The sequence below is a fragment of the Eutrigla gurnardus genome (assembly GCF_963514095.1).
Source record: "Eutrigla gurnardus genome assembly, chromosome: 14".
Lineage (NCBI taxonomy): Eukaryota > Metazoa > Chordata > Actinopteri > Perciformes > Triglidae > Eutrigla > Eutrigla gurnardus.
This window is the reverse complement of record NC_139937.1, coordinates 13,435,864-13,453,561: the sequence shown is the minus strand read 5'-3', so window position 1 is coordinate 13,453,561 and position 17,698 is coordinate 13,435,864. Positions and strand designations below refer to the sequence as shown.

Here is a 17,698-nt window from a genome sequence, read left to right as displayed (position 1 = left end):
AATGAATGAATGATAATTATTTTGGAAATTTGATCAGTTTATAAAGTGTCAGATTTCCAAGAGCTAGAAGTGACACTGAGACATTCACTTTAAAATATCCTCACATTGAGAACCTGGCGGAAAAGCATTGGCAGTTTGGCTTGGAAAATTACTTAAAATGATTATTTTAGTCTCAAAATAGTAGCTTATTATAAATATCCTGTTGGTGAAGAAGTGACTCCTAATGTTAACATTGTGCTGTAGTAGTTTGCCTTTTTGCGCTCTAGAAGGAGCTGTTTAGGAATATATTTAAGGATTACATTCATCACCAATAACAGCCAAATGAATTAACAAAAGTAATAATATATCATATTTTTTATTTTCACGGTGAACTCGGGCAACTTCCGGTGTGAATTAGTCTAACTGTGGCGGCTTGACGCAGCTGGCCTATCGTCTGCACCCCGCCCTGACGAGCCCCCTGCATCCCAGTGAAACCAGTGGCTCACCACTATATACTACCATACACCACTGTGTGGCAGCAGCCTTCTCAGGGGTTCAGCGATAATAGATCTGCTGTTCTTTATAGAGTTAATTTGTTTATCAAAACTGAATCATACATAACTTATCAATAAAGGTAAAAAAATATTGATTCTAATGGTATTTTTGTCTTATTGAAACTGAATATGTAAAGCAACACCTTCTAGACCGATGAAGATCGTTCAAAGCAGGTGACAGATCAGCTGTTGCGGGTCTAGTCTGGGATGAGAAGGGAAGTCTACTCACTCTGCAACAACTTCGGAAGTGGAAGAAAACATTCATCTTGTCGGAGAAGTCCACCGGCTGCTCTTTGAACCGCCTTGAGGAGCATGCCGAGAGGTCAGACGTGGACAACTTGGAGAGGAGATGATTTCGTTGAGATCCCGTGAAGCTTGTGATGCCAATGAAATCCCGTCTGCATCCGGTCAGCGGCTGACGATCTGTCCAGGTCGATAAGAGCCGGTCGGTGTTTCAACGTTTAATCTACGACACGGCGATGCACTTAAGTCTTATAAGTCTCTTACAACAGCGCTCACTGCAGCCATGGCTACTGCAAAGTTGGGCGCGCACTCCCGCGGTAGGAGGGGAGCGCGCATTAGAGCACGAGCTTTTGTTATTGTAGACAGCTGAAGGAGTGCGGGAATAATGGTCCACTACAGACTGACTGCAGCCCGCTACATGGGACATATGTGGGGTTTCCCTACACTAATCAATACGGTGGTTATCATAATCAAATACAAATAATAAAAGTGAAATAATAGCAACATTGCTGAGTGTTGTTAGTTGCTCTGTCACAGGAAAAAAAAGGCACCGTTTATTGGTCTCTATGAGAACATCACGCAAGCATGACTTATTCTCTGCTCCAGGCTTGGTTTGTGTTATATAATACTTCCACATGAGACCCATTATGATCCCAGCGGATGTGACCGTCCCGTCCTCGTGTGAGGACACGTCTTATAAAGGCTTAAGCATCTAAAAGGAAAGGAAAATGCTTTCCAGTGTGCAGTCAAAACCAAGATGAAATATTAATTGTTAGTGACAGGAACCAGAAGAATCAGGCACTTGTATTTTCACTCCTCAGAAATGCAACTGAAGACCATTTTAATAGAGGCAAATTACACAATATTCAACCTATGAAGCTGACTCATGTGGTTTATGTAACACTGCTGCTGAACAACACAATCACAGGATGCATAGTTGCCTTGTGCAGCTCATCAAGCACTCAACATTTCTTGCATCACTTCATAGTAAAGCGAAGGCTGAAGCGTTATGCAATCTAATTCTGAATACCACTAGGCAATTACAGCACATCTCTAGTTCTATCTCCAGGCTGTTTGTCCCTTTTCTTTAAAACCTCAGTCTGCTGCATGTATATTTTCTGACTTGTTCTCCAGTCGTTTGGCTCAGCCGTGCGTGGTCGCAGCGTGGCCCTCTGGGTCGCTTTCCCCCGCCGAGTCCGTGTGAAGATCGTCTCTCACTTTGACGGCGTGGAGGGCGTAGTTGATGGCAGTGCTGTTCGTCCAGCTCCAGGCTCCTGATAGTGGGTTGTACAGCATCCCTTGGACAGACTGCACTGAGAAACCATCTGGGAAAGGATGATATAACACAAGATGTTCAACTCTGGACCCGGCACTGAACATCAGCTTTCTGACAAATTTGGATCTACTGAGCAGATTGTGTAGTATTTAAACCTTGTAAACAGAGTGAAACATCAGAGTGAGCCACTTTCCGAATAATGTGTTGACATAATTAATTTTTATTCCTACTGACTATTAACAATTCATAATCAGATTGGTTGTGGTTTACAGAGGAAAGCATTCATTTGACAGAATTGGAGGACTTACTGGACTCCAGGAGGCGCTCCAGCTCTACAGGGCTGATGAACTTTTCCCAATCGTGCGTCCCGCTGGGAACGATGCGCAGCAGCTGCTCGGCTGCAACAATGCCCAACATGTATGACAGGTTGGTTTTATTAATCGTAGTGATGAAGAGTGAGCCGCCTGGCTGCACATAAAGAAAAGGAACTGTTTTAGTTTATAAGATTTACAGTTTTTATGAGTAATATGGTTTCTGATACAATGACATCACATCCCTACAGGTATTATGTACAGATGGCAGTCATAGGGGTAATTATAGTAGGGATTAGATGGCAGAAAGTAGCTGTGCCAAACCTCAAGGTTCAACTTAGGTCAAGATTAATAGTTTCAACAGGAGGGGAGGAAGAAGGAGAGTGGACAAGGACAGAGAGGGGAATAAATAATCAAATAAAGGCATGCAGTTAAAGGAGTGCAGTAAAATGAATCCAAACAGTACAATAATGAATGCTTAATAATCCTGTTTAGTTGTACTGAAGCAACATACAGTTTAAAGTTGTTGTTTTTTTGTAGTAAAAGAGCAGAAGTGGGAGATTCGCACCAGAGAGCGAGAGAAAGTCCAGTCAACGTTTCCAGAAATATTCAAGAAGGAAACCTTCCATGGGAAATAACGGGAATTTGTGGGAATGAATGTGAAACAATGGAAATATCGGGCTTATTTGCCCAGTCATATACAGATAGAAACAAACATTTCCATAAGCTGACATCACATAAATCCATTCATTTGTCAAATACATACACGCTGTGTGAAATGCCAAAAGAACTTGTATTGATTTTGTATGTGTCCCCCCCCCCCCCCCCCCCCCAAATAAATTAATCATATTATGATTTTTATAAAGAAATGAGAAAGAATTTACAATCTTCCAGAGTTTACTTTCCTTGGAACTTTTCCAGAAATGTCCCGGCCCTTTGCAACCCCAGACCATCCGTGCCAAAACTAAATGCAGAGGCATTAAGTGAAGATTAGCCAGTCTTTTTTTCCCCTCTCCACTCCTCTGGCCACACTGATCTGGGAGATTACAATCATCTGCTCTCAGTATTGATGTACAGCTTTCACTAAAGCTCGTCAAGGTTCAGGGCGACCCATACGCATAAAAACACACGCTAACCTATTCCCAGTGAAACGCCACAGATGCAAACACAACAAACATAACAAAATCACCATATGCTTATTAACGTACGCTCGGATGAATCCACAGACACGTTCTGTATTGGTGCAGAAATATCCGACGTGAGCTAACAGCTGGAGGAAAACACACACACACACACAAATATATCTATCTTGGGACTCACTTTCAGCACATGGTTGCAGCAGAAGGCGAATGTTTCCAGGTCTGCCAGATGTTCCACCACCTCCGAGGCCACAATAGCATCAAACTGGCGCTCCCCGTCCTCCTCGCCTCCCTCGTTTTCTGCTGAGAGCTCCTCCAGAGTGCAGGCCCGGTAGCCGACCCGGACACAAAGATCCGGGTCATTGGATGAATGCAGTCGGGCTGTACTGATGCTGTCGCCTACTGGATCTATCCCCAACACATTAGCTCCCAGGCGACCTAGGGGCTTGGGCATGGAAGACAGAGAAAAGTCAAACGGGATCTACTGTATGCCACTTAAAAATAAAAAGCCTTCCAAGACCAACATTTAGTTTAATCTACATCATAAAAACATAATTCTCTTTGTTTGGAGTAAATCATTACATTACTTACAGTTATTACATTAACGGCACTGTATGTAACAACATTTAAGACCAGGTAATAAGCATCAAATTGGGTCGGATGTGAACGACAGTGCCCTCTCCTGGACAAAAGTAAACACACAGGCCTTTGTGGTGAGCGGCACTTGCCCAGGGGCCGATCTCCCTCCTCCCACAGCTGATCCCTTCTGATGGGAAGGGTTGTGGTGACAAGACGCAACCAAAGCAGCGATCTTAACAGACACTGTTTATCTTTTGTATTTTTTGTGTGTCCGTGTCTGAATGTGACAGCCTGTGTGACAGAGCCAGGACCTGATTTTGTCTTCTCAAATCACACAATGCAGCTGGTATGTCCTCAGTTCACATAAAGGCAGAGACAGACAGCCCTGTCCCGGCTGCCCAGTTATCAACACTAACAAACACATGAACAACTGTAAATGACCGACTGTCCGGTCCACCACACCGAGACCAGTCAAATCAAAAGGGAAAGAGAATTAAGCTGACGTTTAAATGTTTTTTTGGGGCGCTGGTATATATGTGAAAGGACTGACACTAGAATGCACTGAAAGCAGAATCTTGTACTGAAACAGACAGTTTTTTGGAAAGAAAAGACTTAAATTTATGAACAGATTCTGCATTCATCCGTCAGCAGATTGTTAAATGCAGGTTAACACGCAAAAGAGGCAGCAACACATTGGCTCAAATGCAATCTCAGTACCCATCTGCTGTCATCTCACAATTATTTTGCTTTTTATTGATTTAAATTAGCTTGTAAACTGCTATCGGTCTCTCCTCCGCAGACCGATAGCCGATGGGTTCTGAGATTGGAAAAGACTCAATGTGACGTGAGAGCCACCACGTCCTTGTTCACACTGGGTGTGCATCTTTCTCACAAAGGCACACTTGTTTACCTCTGTGAGCAGGCCTCCTCCACAGCCCACATCCAGGATTCTGAGCCCTCCGAGTGGTTTCCCAGAATGCCGTTCTCTGTGCACATTCAGCAGGTTGTCCCTGAACGGGTAAATGAGAAGTGGGTACATTTTCTTATAAAAAAAGATCATCAGCTATCCTTCTCTCACTCTCCAGGATACAAACACCATGGTCACAGGAAGACATATTTGAAATGAAAAGCACTAAAAGGTAAGATTTGTGTGTACTATTTTTGTGTAATATTATTATTTGACATAAGTTTTTACGCAACCAGATATTGTCAATTTGCAAAACAAGAATAAATTGCTTAATTCACATACATGAGTCGCATTAACATACATGACGGGCAACCTTTTGCCGTAGGTCGACAACACAATGCATTCCTAAAAATCCACATTATACGTAATGCAGCTTAGCATAATGAGGTGTACGGGAGGTTGGAGCTCATGAGAATCTCTCCATTTTGCTTACACCATCCACTGTCACAACCATGTCCATTTCACCATGAGGTACGGTGTCTGCCAGCTAACTACCACGAATGTCCTCTGGCTACAAATTCACCGCTACCTCACTCCTGGGTTCCTTCCTCCCTACCTTCCCTGCTTCCTTCGCGCTGTCTGACGACTGTCTGCCTCGGGCTTTAAACATGCAGAACAGGCCAAGATATGGATGGGTATGCATCGACCTCATTAAAGCTCTGCTGGGGTACAGGAGCATTCGTGCAAACAGTGGAAGGAAAGAGGATTAGGTGTTGGCGGATAATCCACCTAACTAGGTCTCAACCTCACACCACAGTATCAAAAGACGCTGATATTAAATGTACAAATGATTTGGTGTGGTGAATAAAAACACAAACATTGTGTTTGTTCCAGAGGAGAAAAACAAGTTGAATTGATTTACTGTAAAAGTCAGACTGTTGAGTCTTTATTATCTACATTCACAGTGCTGTGACAAATTCAATATATACAATGAAAGTTTCTCAGAAATCAGGACTGACTGTATCATAGTAAGGCTGTCAAAGTGTAAAAGGTAGCAACAGTAGCCGTGGTGCTGCTGCTTCTCATTTAGACACAGCCCGAGGGCAGACTCACATCAGGCAAATCAGCCACACTCAGACGTACACTGGCACTGGATCTGTCATACTGTCACCACAGACACACATCATCATCACCACCACCACCACCACCACCAGGACCACAGAGGGGGGAGGAGAGAGCAGCAACGGGCTCTTGGCTGGATGGCTTAATGTAATGATTATCCCATGGGGGCCCCTACAGCAGATCTTATCAATCAAAGCAGACCGAGCCGGCCCCAAAACATGCACACGCGTGCAGCAGTTGGAACGCTATTTGCTGAAAAATGTGCTGATGTGTGGAGGAATCCTGTCACTTTCAATTCATGCTACTTTCATGTATCCCGGCATGTTTTTTTTGCTCTCAAGTCCCACGAGGTTGGATCTCCTCCAGGTTATGTGTTGACACAATTGTTTGACACCTCTGCCAATCAATCCTGTGTCAACAGTGACTCAGGAGCGACATCTTGGCACTACAAAAATGTGACTATTGAGATGCATTTATTTGGTACACACACACATACCGTATAAAAGGCACCCTCAGGTCATTCATGGCATGAAGAGCTGCAAATTCTCCACGTTCATCCCACCACTTGCTGGCCAACAACTGGAACCTCCTCACTTCATCGGGGTCCACTGTGGTTTGGGAAGCCGACCGAGCACTGTGGCCAACAGACAGGACAACATCAGCAAGGCACACGCCTAAACATGGCACTTCATACAGCAGTCAATGGTGCACACAACCCTGAAAACATTTCTTGGGACCAAATCATGACTGTATCTGATATGAATCGCCCACTTGGTGCTGAAATGATGAGTCGATTAGCCAATTGGGAGAAGAAAGAGAAGAACTGACAGCATTTTTAATGGTGCAATAATTGTCATCAATTGAGCAAAACAAGTCAACTTTTCTCTCAACATATTTGCTGGTTTTAGCTTCTAAGATGTGAGGATTTTCTCTCTCACATCACTAGGTATTAAATATTATTATTATTATTATTATTATTAATAAATATGAGTCTGTCGACTGGATTACACAAACCATATGAGGACATTAAGTAACTGACAGGTTCATCTATCATGAAATCAACTGTTGGTTGCAGATTTACCTCCAGTCTGTCTTCTACCCAGTAAATAGCCAAGCCCTAAAGAAGATTTTAGGACAGCATCACTGCAGCCTATGCTAAGTGTTGGCTACTATTACTCGCATTCGTAGCGTTTTGTAGATTACAGTTGTATCCTTTCCTTTCCGTTAACACAGTTAAGTCAAGTGCGAGTTACCGTACCCCACTATGACGGTCTGACCGTAAGTACCTGTTGTGACAGGAGGGCACGACATGTCGCTGGGTCTTCCGACCGGCGCTCCTCTGCAGCCACAGTGTCCGCTGTTTACACACCGCCGTCCAGCTGAACCCGCTCCGTCCCGCCGCGCTGGTCTGAAGGCTGTACAGCCCGAACATCAGGCGGCCGAACTTGTTCGCGTACATTGCTAAAACTCAAGTTTGGCCGCTAGCTACTCTACATTTGCTCAACGAAGAACTGTTTGACCCACAGTGCACGTGTATTTTGTGCTCGGGTAGAAACGACAAAAACTTTAGTTCCTACCGGTCACGCACTTAAAAGTTACCCTGGGGAAACAAGCGGCTAACACCGGAGGAACTGTTGTACGTAGAGGTTTACGTGCGTAGTAATTCCCCTGTCATTTAGACATTACGGTTCTGGTGTGGACCATGACGTGGATATATTTAATCTCCACGCCATTATTGATGCTTGACGAGGTGACGTTTTAGAAGCTGCAGGTATTCATGCAGTAAACTATGCTAGTCAAGGTTCACAGTCCGTCACCTTAATCAGGTTTGTGAGAAGATCCAGCTTCTGGCATCTTTCTAGAAATGTTCATCTTCTAATGAGGAATTACACAACTCTTTCAAGCAGTTCAAAAGGCTAAATCTACACTGCATTGATGTGAATGGGATGACACTTTTGTTGAGTCCAAAACATTGATATAGTCCACTATGAACCATTATGAACCCACGGGGAGCCACAGCAGCTGTCTTATGTGATTCTGTGTTGCCTTGTCAATGCAACATTATGAATATTTGTGTGTGAAGACATGTTTAAATGTAGCATGAAGAGAGAAAAAAAGAGACAGTGAGGCAAGACAATGAACAAACAGTTTTATTGAACATTTTACAATAATTTTTGGAGAGAAAAAAAAAAGTTAATTCTTTTATTTTTTTTAAAATGAAACAACTTAAGTTTTTAGTGTCCACAGTCTTAACCTTTTGCATAACGATACAAGTGAAAACTCCTACCATTCAAAAAGTCTTGTTCTTCAGTCACACATTAAAAACAACGTATTTACAAAGATGAAAGATGTATGAGGGGGGTTCACCTACACAACTGCCTCTATAATGAGACAAGCCTGCTCAACTCATGGAATTTAAAATGGTAAAGTGCACAGATCGGGAGGTTAACTCGGCTCCTCAGCGTCTACTACGACGGGAGAGGGATGTTGACCTGAAAGAGAGGCGTGGACATAACGTTAATACTGCACCAATCACACGTACCCAGACTACAAAACACAAACATGCACAAATACCCCCCTCCCACCAGACATACTGCACATCATATCCGTTTAGATTTCATATAGTTAGGAATTCAGAAACAGGAAATTTGTATTTGACAGAGAGGACCGTCATGAAGCATTAAAACCCTTTATTGCATCAGACATGACTTTACAGTTAAGCAGTGGCGACTGCAGTTGACGGTACATTTTACAACATTCAGTCAGTTTTCCTTCTTTAAGTTATTGCAAATATTAAAAAGTCCAGCAAAATCACAATGAGACATACAATGAAAACATACAGTAAGAAAAAAAGGGAAAAAAACGAATACTACCTTGATCGTGACTTAGACTTGTGTTTGCGGCTTGCCTTCTTACCAGACTTGTGATATTTTTCCGTCGACCTTGAGCGACTACGTTTAGATTTTTTTGATTTCTTTTCCTTGCTAACTTCAGGGGTAGGTGATCTACTGGAGTCCGAGTCTGAGCGCTTCTTGCTAGCTTTGGCGGAGCCCTTCTTGCTGGCTTTGCTATCCTGCCGGGAGTGCTTTTCACTCTGAGAGTCTGTGCAGGAGTCACTCTCTTTCCTTTTCTTCGATTTGCCATTCTCCTCTGTAACTATAGAGCTTGCTTTTTCTTTCTCTTTGGCCTTGGGCTTTTCTCTCTTTTTATCCGACTCCTTCTCCCTATCTTTATCCTTCTTTTTCTTGTCTTTCTCATGGCTATGGCTCCTTTCCCTCCCTCTTTCTCTGTCTTTGCTGGAGGCCTTCTGCTTGTGTTTGCTGCTACGACTACGACTGCTGTCTCGTGCATCCCGACTTCTTTTCCTTTCCTTCTCCTTTTCCTTTTCTCTCTCTCTGCTACGACTGCGGCTTTCCCTGGCTCTGGCTCTGCCCCTGTCTCGCTCTCTGGATCTGGATCTACTCCTACGTCTCCGGCGCTCCCTGGAGTCACTGCGATCTTTCTTGTGGCGGCCCGATCTCTCAGTGCTGCTTCTCCTCCTGTCCCTTACTTTGTCACTACGATCACCGCGATGCCTGTGGGAGCTGTGGCTGCGGCTGCGCCTACGAGCCTTGTGGGAGGAAGAGCGGCTACGCCTCCTCTTCCTTCGTGGGGAGGAGGATCGTGATGAACTGCGGGAAGATGCTGAGGAAGAAGACGAGGAGGAGGAGGAAGAACGCCGGCTGCTGTGGCTGGAGGTGGAACGGGAGCTGCTGCTGTGACCGTTGGCTGGGGAATTGCTGCTGCCTCGCCCTGATCGCTCCCTCTCTCTGCCCGAATGCTTGCTTTCACTCCCTTCCTTCTCACTACGGGACCTACGCCTCTCAACCAAGGGCTCCGCCTCCCTCTCCTTTACTTCCTGTTTGTGTGGATTCTCTGGCTGGCCCTCATCATAATCCCCCTTTTCTCTGATCGATCTCTCTTTGGCCATCTCTTCTGTAAAAACAAGATACAGAAACACACAAGGAACCATCAGCTTCTGTGAGGACAGAGGACACACTACACAACTAACAGAGCGGAAAAAGAGTAAAAATGAGTACAAAGTTGGGGGGAAAGTTCCATCATCATGCTTATTTGAGTTCAGTGTTGTAGCACTCCAACATTTTGAGACAATAAGTCGAGAAATACAGTGAGTTGCTAGTCTTCGAATGCAAATACATAACATGTCTTACCACGTGCAAGCAGAACCTCCTGTGCTTGTTTTTCTTGCAGCTGCTGCATCTCCCGCTCCTTGCGGCGGAAAGCATCCTGCTTCTCTCGGATGCGGTGGCGTAGCTCCTCATCATCAGTGTCGGAGGATTCAGACCCTCGAACGCTGCGTTCATCCTCGTCATCGCTCTCTTCGGATCCATAGTCACCAAGCCCACCTGCCACAACAGAGCCCCCAAGTTGTTGAGTGTTGGTCAGGACGAAAAAATATTCTCACACTCAGGTTTCACTTTTGAGAGCTCTCAATCCCAACCCAAAGTCCCAGTGAAAGGCACTCAATCCTGTTTACTTTATATTTCACACCGATAAACCCCTTAAAAACAAGTAAAACTAGTAAATACAGCCCTTAACGTAAAACTACAAGAAACTCCTTGTATTCAAGAACATGCTTCCATCATCAAAGTCCAACACTAAAGCAAACCCATCACTGAGTTTCTACTTCTCTTTCGGTAATTATTTAAAATCGGAAGTGTATTTGGGTGTTATGGCTTTTGCCAACAGCTTTGCCCATATTCATACCAACACCCTTCCACTAATTTTTTTGTAATATCTATTTTCCTTCCCTCCCCCCCGGTGACAGAAAAGGGATACTCACTGAGACCAGTCAGAGAAGCCAGTGCACTTGACTGTGCCAGCTGTTTTGCAGGAGCTTTGATTCACATCAACAACAGGAACAACATGTTAAAACACATACGGCCATTTTCTCAAAGGCAAGAGTCGCTAGAGTTGGGGGGGTCACAGATAAAGCACTATTCACAAGAGCTGCCATTGGTAAAAGGAGAAAAGATAAAAAAGGAAAAAAAAAAGAAATGGAGAAAGAGAGAGGGTTAAACAAAATTCTGTTACGCAAATCCAAGTCAAACAGTCGGACAGGAGGGAAAGAACCAATCTGTACTAATGCCACGTCAATGGAGGAAGTCGATTGGATCGAAAGGTGGATGCTGGTCAGATTCGATGCTGAGACTTTATTCACTCGTATCATACTGTCTTTCAGCAGGACCTTCAATACCATGAACCAGAAGACCAGGTTTTCAAATATAGTTTGTGAAAAGCATCGCTCTGCTCTCTCATTCTGATGCATTAGCAGAGAATGGTTGAAAATGCATATCAGACATACTCCCATGTCTGCCGCTCAATCACCCTCGTTTACAGGGCATAATTGAGTTTCGTTTAAAGAGATTAGGCACATGATGGATTCTCTTCAGATTTAAACACAATGTCTTGGTGGCAAGCATAGATGATGCATTAACTGGAAAAGACAAGAGCAGACCTCGAGTGGCTTTACGGTGCGTCTCTTTGGCCACATGCTGAATCTCTTCATTGGTGACCTCAAGTAGGATTTCTGTCAGAAGTGTTTTTGTGATGATCATCTGAAGACAGACAAAAAATTACATTTTCAATAACTCCTCTTGAACAATAGTCAGATTAACTACAATGGTTAATGTTCTGAGTGGTCAAACTAACCAGCTGGAACTCCTTTTCCTCCTCTGTCATTTCTGGTTCGCTGTCCTCTGCAGGAGGCGATGGGCTACGACCAGAAAATTCTTTCTTGACGGAGGCCTTTTCTTCCTCTTCATTGTCATCATTCCCTTCATCGTCACTGTCCTGATGCATATAAAAGCGAGGACGGGTATTCAATCAACAAGCGGCAAAGCATGCATCATTTGTGAAGGTCGTACAGTCCTCATACATGTGCCAGGGAAAATGGTTTGTGTCCCCGGATAATAATAATAATACATTTTATTTATGGAGCCTTTCAGTGCACTCAAGGTTGCCTTACACAACATATAAACAGTCATTTAAAAAAGCAAAGGACACATATAAGTGCAATAAAAACAAAATAAAATCAGAAAAGTGCAGGGTGGAAGACAACTTAAAGTGAGTATGAGAGTTTGAAGAGGTAGGTTTTTTGACGGGATTTGAAGATGGATAGAGAGTTAATGTTCCTGATGTCGGGGGGGGGAGGGAGTTCCAGAGGCGGGGGGCAGAGCGGCTGAAGGCTCTGGACCCCATGGTGGACAGACGGGATGCCCTTACATCACAAACACAACACAGCGAGTGCAAATCCTTTTTCAAAAGGTGAATATTTTGCTGTCAAGGCCAGAAATTAGTTACTTACAAATTTACTCTTGCGGGGCACACGTGGCCCATGGCTTTCCTCGTCTGCCTCGTGCTCTTTGCCATCGTCTTTTGCCATTTTTGAACGCTCTTTCTCCATTCGCTCACGTTCCATCTTCTTCTGTTTTTCTCTGTCCATCTTTTCAAGCCCTTCTCGGATCCACGCAGGTAGTGTGCGCCTTTTTACAGCATCTGAAGGTGAAATACAAGGTCAAAATGAGTAAATGAATGAATAAAAATGGATCAAACTGTTAAATAACTTCCAGCAATCCCAGGTAGATTCCATATATGGATAATCAAGCCTTGCTCAGAAGTAACTGGAAATGTTTGGCTCACACAAACACAACTGGAATCTGCAAATAGTAGGCGACAATACTATGAACATAAGTGCAGCCTTATCTTTATCTGCAACTGTGCAGAAATACCGGGTTGAAACAGAATGAGTAGACATGCAAAACCAGGGGGAACACGCTGCACAGTATCCAAATGTGCAGTCACAAGTCAAATATCTTGTGAAGAGTTCACTCTGCTGACTTTGTTTAATAAAATACAAATACATTTATTGGAACTTGAATCAGTGATTTACTGCTGTTCATATGTAGGCCATTTAAAGGATATGTTTAGTAGTTGTTCTATATGGCTAGAATTATGGAAAATGAATGGCCATAAAAGTGTTAATGTCAATTAAGTCTTTCACATACATTAAATGATGCAAACAGGTAAGGGATGACAACCAATAGATAAAAATGCAGAAATTAAGTTTCATAAAAAATAATAAATCACCTCATTGAGGTGAACACACAAACTGTTCAGTACGTTCATGTATAAGAAGCTGTCTTCCAACGGAGAATCTTAATATGATGTTATAAGTTGAGTGAAAGCACGCTTACCTAGTGTTGCTGGGGCCTCTTGTTTGACTGGTAGCTGGATAGGGGATCTGGGCCGGTCTCTGAAGCCGGGTGGTCTGGTATCTCGTCTGTTCTGAGGAGGACCCTGCCAGTATGGGGAGTGGAAGCTTGTAGATGTGGGGGCAAAGGATGAGGCAGCTCCATGCTGGGGGGAGACAGCACAACATTTTAAATTAAAGGTAATTCAAAGTACATAAGGCCGTCTGTTCTGCCATCAAGTGGCATGCATCGTCTTTGTCCTTGCCCAGATTAAGTTAGCTGACAACCATCCATTACTCCTGACTGGGCTAAAAAATAACACCAAACCATGCTGGATCCTCTACAAGCCAACACTTTCCACTGCACCGCATCAAGAAAGCAATGACTCATACACCTAGATGCTGGGATCCGGCAGTTTCTATCGATTGCTCCTTCTTGTGTTACTTGGATGTGACACTAAAACCCAAACGCTTCAACAGTTTCTACTGTAGCATCCGCATACCTGATAATCAAACTGGTTCATGGCCATGGGGGCCATGGCGTAGCTGTCGGGCTGTGCCCCATACCCATGGCTGTTCTGGGGGTAAACCCCGTGGTGGGCTTCAGAGTTGAACTCCACGCTGTCCTGGCTGTTGCTGTCTTCACTGGGGTTCACCACGTCCATCGGTCCTGACCCTGGAGGGATCCAGGCCGGTTCAGGGGGTGGAGGAGGAGGGGGCTGGCCATGCATTCCCCATTCTGTTTATGACAACATAATTAATAAACAGAAGCCAAGTTACATGTTACATGTTACATTTAGGTGTAACCACAAAAGAAATAAGTGTATTCATCTCAACATCTACTGAAGAGGTACTTTGTATGCAGTATTTATCCAAGTGCTTACACATTAGAGATCAGAAAGCGTCAGAAATCATACTAAGTATTTTCAGTCTAATACATTATAATTAAATTAAGTAGGGCTGAGTATCAGAAACGGTGGCATTAGGTACCAACTGAATGAGTTAGTAAGAGATGTTACATATGGTAGGGAAATGAGCTGTGAAGTATTGAACAAAGTATTGTTGTGGTATTGGTATCAAACATGTTCAAACGGTACTCAGCTCTAATAGCAAGGAGATACTGAATGAATGTTTCAGATTAAATCCTGTACCAAAAAAAAAAAAAAAAAAAATAACAATGCAGAACAATAATGAAGAAATAGAAGAAAGTTGCGCTGACACAAAGGGTTAAAATTGTACCTGGCTGCCACATTCTGCCAAATGCTGGGTCACCCTGGAAGGAACCATGGTTGCCCTGTCCAACTGACTCAAGGCCTGGGATGTCCTGGCCGTTGGGCTGAATGTTTGGCTGCTCTGGTCCTGTCGATTCCTTTTGGGCTATCCATGCCTGTGCCAGGGCAGCCCAGTCCACTTGACCTGAACACAATAAGAAAATACATCCATGCAGACGGCGTTACAATTCTTGTGATATTCGACTGAGTAAGCCGCAATGTGCAAAGAAGCCCAGCAGAGGCACAAAAATGCTTTCATTATGTATGTGCATCATTCACTAACCTGGATCTTGCTGGTGCTGAAAAGTCTGCATCCACTGCTGCTGGCTCAGAGGCCACTGCGGCCAGGGCTGTCCTCCCTGGTCCCACATCACTCTCTGGATTCACACCTGAAATATTCAGGCCAGCTAGAATTAGATGTGCACCATCGGCACCTCTGTTGCCGACGAGGGCTGCATCAGTTAATGCCCCATAACATTGCACCGCGGTCTAATCTAATGGCCAGTAAAGAGCGAACGTTAGCTTCTAACGTTAGCTGACCGGCTAGCTGTATGCAGCGACTGGTCCGCTGGAGACCATCCCCGCTATTAACGGTGGAAACGGACGCTATGTAGTATGGGGTAAATCACCGTGTCATTACTGACGTATGATACTTAAATAAACTTGGGGTCGGTGAAATCCCAGCCTCTAAAGCTGCCCGTGGTCATGCATATTTAGCTATATAGCGCAACCAAGCTAATGCGAGCTAAGCTAAAAATGAATGCTAAAGATAGTTACACCATTACCGTACCGGGTGATTAAATCTGCCTTTACATTTAAATTAAATTATATGCTGCTGGAGACGTGTGAAGCAAAGTTATATCCCCGCTGTGCTTTGAGTAACATAGTCCCCACCTTTTCCAGACAGTTTCCAGCGCTGCGGTTGCGAATCAAAATGGCTGCAACAGTGAACAAGTGAGCTCGGGAGGAAGTGTCGATCGAGGTGCTGGTGCCTTCAGGGGCAGTCGGGAATATTAGAATTCCGTTTTTTAATTTGGACTTTATTTAGGTGGTCGTGTGGATATTCTTGTGTGAGGCCGTCTGGCGCTTACAGCAGATGGGGTGCTCAATCTAGTCTCTGTACACAGGATGCATTTGAGTCTAAAATATGTAAAAAATAAAAAATAAAAAATTAAATTAAATTTAAAAAAATGTTTGTTTTTTTAAAGTTTCTATTTAAGCGACTAAATATTTCAAACGTGGATCTCTGATGTTGTTAAAATCGATAATTTACTAAATCGGGCAGGACTCCAGGACCCCAGACAGGACTCCGGACAGGACTCCATCTGATTACTAAGTATAAAAGAGTCCTTTATTTTAGTGTTTGATCATTGTACCAGTACTTTAGTACGTTGCAGTGACAGCCACTTCACTGGAACATGATTTTGACTCCTACTTTGAATCCCACCATGTCTACAACATGGTTAAAAAAGCTTATTAATGTTGAATTTAAAAAGGAATTTAGGACCATTTTGGTCTAAAGTATTGCTATGAGCAGAAACAAATCCTACTAAATACGTTGTGTCGTCCATTTTAATAAGAATTTTAGTGCTATAATCCAGATTTTTCATTTTGCTGTAGTTTATTGAGCTGAAATAAACCATGGACTACCGTGGACCTGGACAAATGTTGTGCCAGCTCAAGACACCAGAGGTTCTCTCCTCAGTTTCAGTAAATCATATTTTGATGCACATTTATGCTTCATGCTGTTTTTTTTTTTTTTAAAGACTCTTGGCTTTAACCTACAAACATCCGAAGATCATCAGCCATCAGCCCTTCGCTCCAAACTGCTCAACCAGGTGGTGGTAATGGAGGTGGTTCCTAAAGTGCTGCAGGGCTTCTGGTTGCCTCCTCACCGCACCTCGTCCACATGCCCTCAAAGCAGCTCAGTAAAATGGCCGTCGGAGTCACAAAAGCTGTTGAGGACCGGGTCTCTGCTGCTCTGTCCACCATGCCTTGACTACTGCAACTCTCTCCTGGCCGGACTCCCGGCCTATGCGATTAAACCATTGCAGCGTATCCAGAACGCTGCAGCACGCCTTATCTTCAATCTACCCAAATTCTCCCACGTGACCCCCCTCCTCCGTGACCTCCACTGGCTCCCTGTTGCAGCACGCATCCAATTCAAGACGATGACACTGGCCTTCAGGGCCATCAATGGAACGGCACCTGCCTACCTTCAAACACTGGTCAAACCTCATGCCCCGAAGCGAGCACTCCGCTCCTCTACTTCAGCTGGCCGGCTGGTACCACCATCGCTGAAATCAAACAAATGTCGCTCAGCAAAGTCCAGACTCTTCTCTGTTCTGGCGCCTCAGTGGTGGAACGAACTCCCGACCAATGTCAGGACAGCAGTCATTTGCCATCTTCCGAAAAAGGCTCAAGACTCACCTGTTCAGACTTCACCTCGACTCTACATAGCATGACCCACTAACACCCTCCCTCGACCCCCCCCCCCCCCCCCCCCCCCCCGCAAAAAAAAAAAAAAAAAAAAAACTCGGATCGTAGCACTGTTACTCTTGAAGTACTACTTTACTCAGATGAGGACCTAACACTTGTCCTATTTTTAGCTCTTACTGCATCGGCAATGATACGTCGTGGTTTCTTTGTTTCCTTCTTTTGACAAATGTACTTATTGTAAGTCGCTTTGGACAAAAGCGTCTGCTAAATGACCTAAATGTAAATGTAAATGCTCCGTTCGATCACCTTTTCCCGCTCCACCACCCCCCCATCATCACGGAGCACTTAAAGCGGGTGAATCCTTCAAAACCACAACAGGTAGGAATTATTATTCACATGGGCATGTCTCTGAGCCATTGGGTCCATCGGCTCCATTCACACTGTGGTTAACTGTTACTTCTGTGAGTTCAGGCACTGACTGTCCTTGGCTTTTTCAGAGGTCAAAAAGACAGCGATGAGTGGATTTGGTTGCTTCTTCAGTAGCCTGCAAAAATACATCTGCATCCTGCCTGAAGATGACATGGGGGCCGAATAAAATACCTCCTTGACCTTTGTGTTGTGAATTA

General features: G+C 44.1%; 2 protein-coding genes across 4 annotated transcripts in view; both read right to left on the bottom strand.

Moving 5' to 3' along the window:
• Positions 1 to 1,632: 1,632 nt before the first annotated feature.
• On the bottom strand, positions 1,633 to 7,700 carry coq3 (coenzyme Q3 methyltransferase). The gene is made up of 6 exons (XM_084026287.1): positions 7,397 to 7,700; positions 6,607 to 6,744; positions 4,992 to 5,091; positions 3,684 to 3,947; positions 2,361 to 2,520; positions 1,633 to 2,101 (listed from the first exon to the last, which is right to left on the bottom strand). Exons 1-6 carry the CDS (start codon positions 7,567 to 7,569, stop codon positions 1,920 to 1,922), a joined length of 1,017 nt encoding a protein of 338 aa, XP_083882413.1. The 5' UTR covers positions 7,570 to 7,700; the 3' UTR covers positions 1,633 to 1,919.
• Positions 7,701 to 8,244: 544 nt separating this feature from the next.
• Positions 8,245 to 17,698, bottom strand: part of pnisr (PNN-interacting serine/arginine-rich protein) — a 157,996-nt gene continuing 148,542 nt past the window's right edge. Inside the window, exons 1-12 of one of the 3 annotated variants that reach the window (XM_084026274.1) lie at positions 15,528 to 15,611; positions 14,917 to 15,022; positions 14,602 to 14,778; positions 13,866 to 14,101; positions 13,367 to 13,529; positions 12,478 to 12,668; positions 11,823 to 11,963; positions 11,629 to 11,728; positions 10,954 to 11,007; positions 10,322 to 10,516; positions 8,984 to 10,082; positions 8,245 to 8,602 (exon numbers count right to left, since the gene is read on the bottom strand). In XM_084026274.1, coding sequence (XP_083882400.1) covers positions 8,569 to 8,602; positions 8,984 to 10,082; positions 10,322 to 10,516; positions 10,954 to 11,007; positions 11,629 to 11,728; positions 11,823 to 11,963; positions 12,478 to 12,668; positions 13,367 to 13,529; positions 13,866 to 14,101; positions 14,602 to 14,778; positions 14,917 to 15,004 — 2,478 coding nt within the window. In that variant the 5' untranslated portion in view covers positions 15,005 to 15,022; positions 15,528 to 15,611 and the 3' untranslated portion in view covers positions 8,245 to 8,568. Of the gene's footprint in view, positions 8,603 to 8,983; positions 10,086 to 10,321; positions 10,517 to 10,953; positions 11,008 to 11,628; positions 11,729 to 11,822; positions 11,964 to 12,477; positions 12,669 to 13,366; positions 13,530 to 13,865; positions 14,102 to 14,601; positions 14,779 to 14,916; positions 15,023 to 15,527; positions 15,612 to 17,698 lie in introns of those variants that run through there. The other 2 variants (XM_084026272.1, XM_084026273.1) reach the window with 2 other exon arrangements.

Excerpts from the sequence above, each read along its gene's own strand:
- coq3 (XM_084026287.1), bottom strand. The coding sequence starts at position 7,569 with ATGTACGCGAACAAGTTCGGCCGCCTGATGTTCGGGCTGTACAGCCTT. Across the intron at positions 6,745-7,396 it reads GTGCCCTCCTGTCACAACAG|TGCTCGGTCGGCTTCCCAAA; the intron begins GTACTTACGGTC and ends TGTTGGCCACAG. Across the intron at positions 2,521-3,683 it reads GCTGCAACCATGTGCTGAAA|CCAGGCGGCTCACTCTTCAT; the intron begins GTGAGTCCCAAG and ends CTTTATGTGCAG.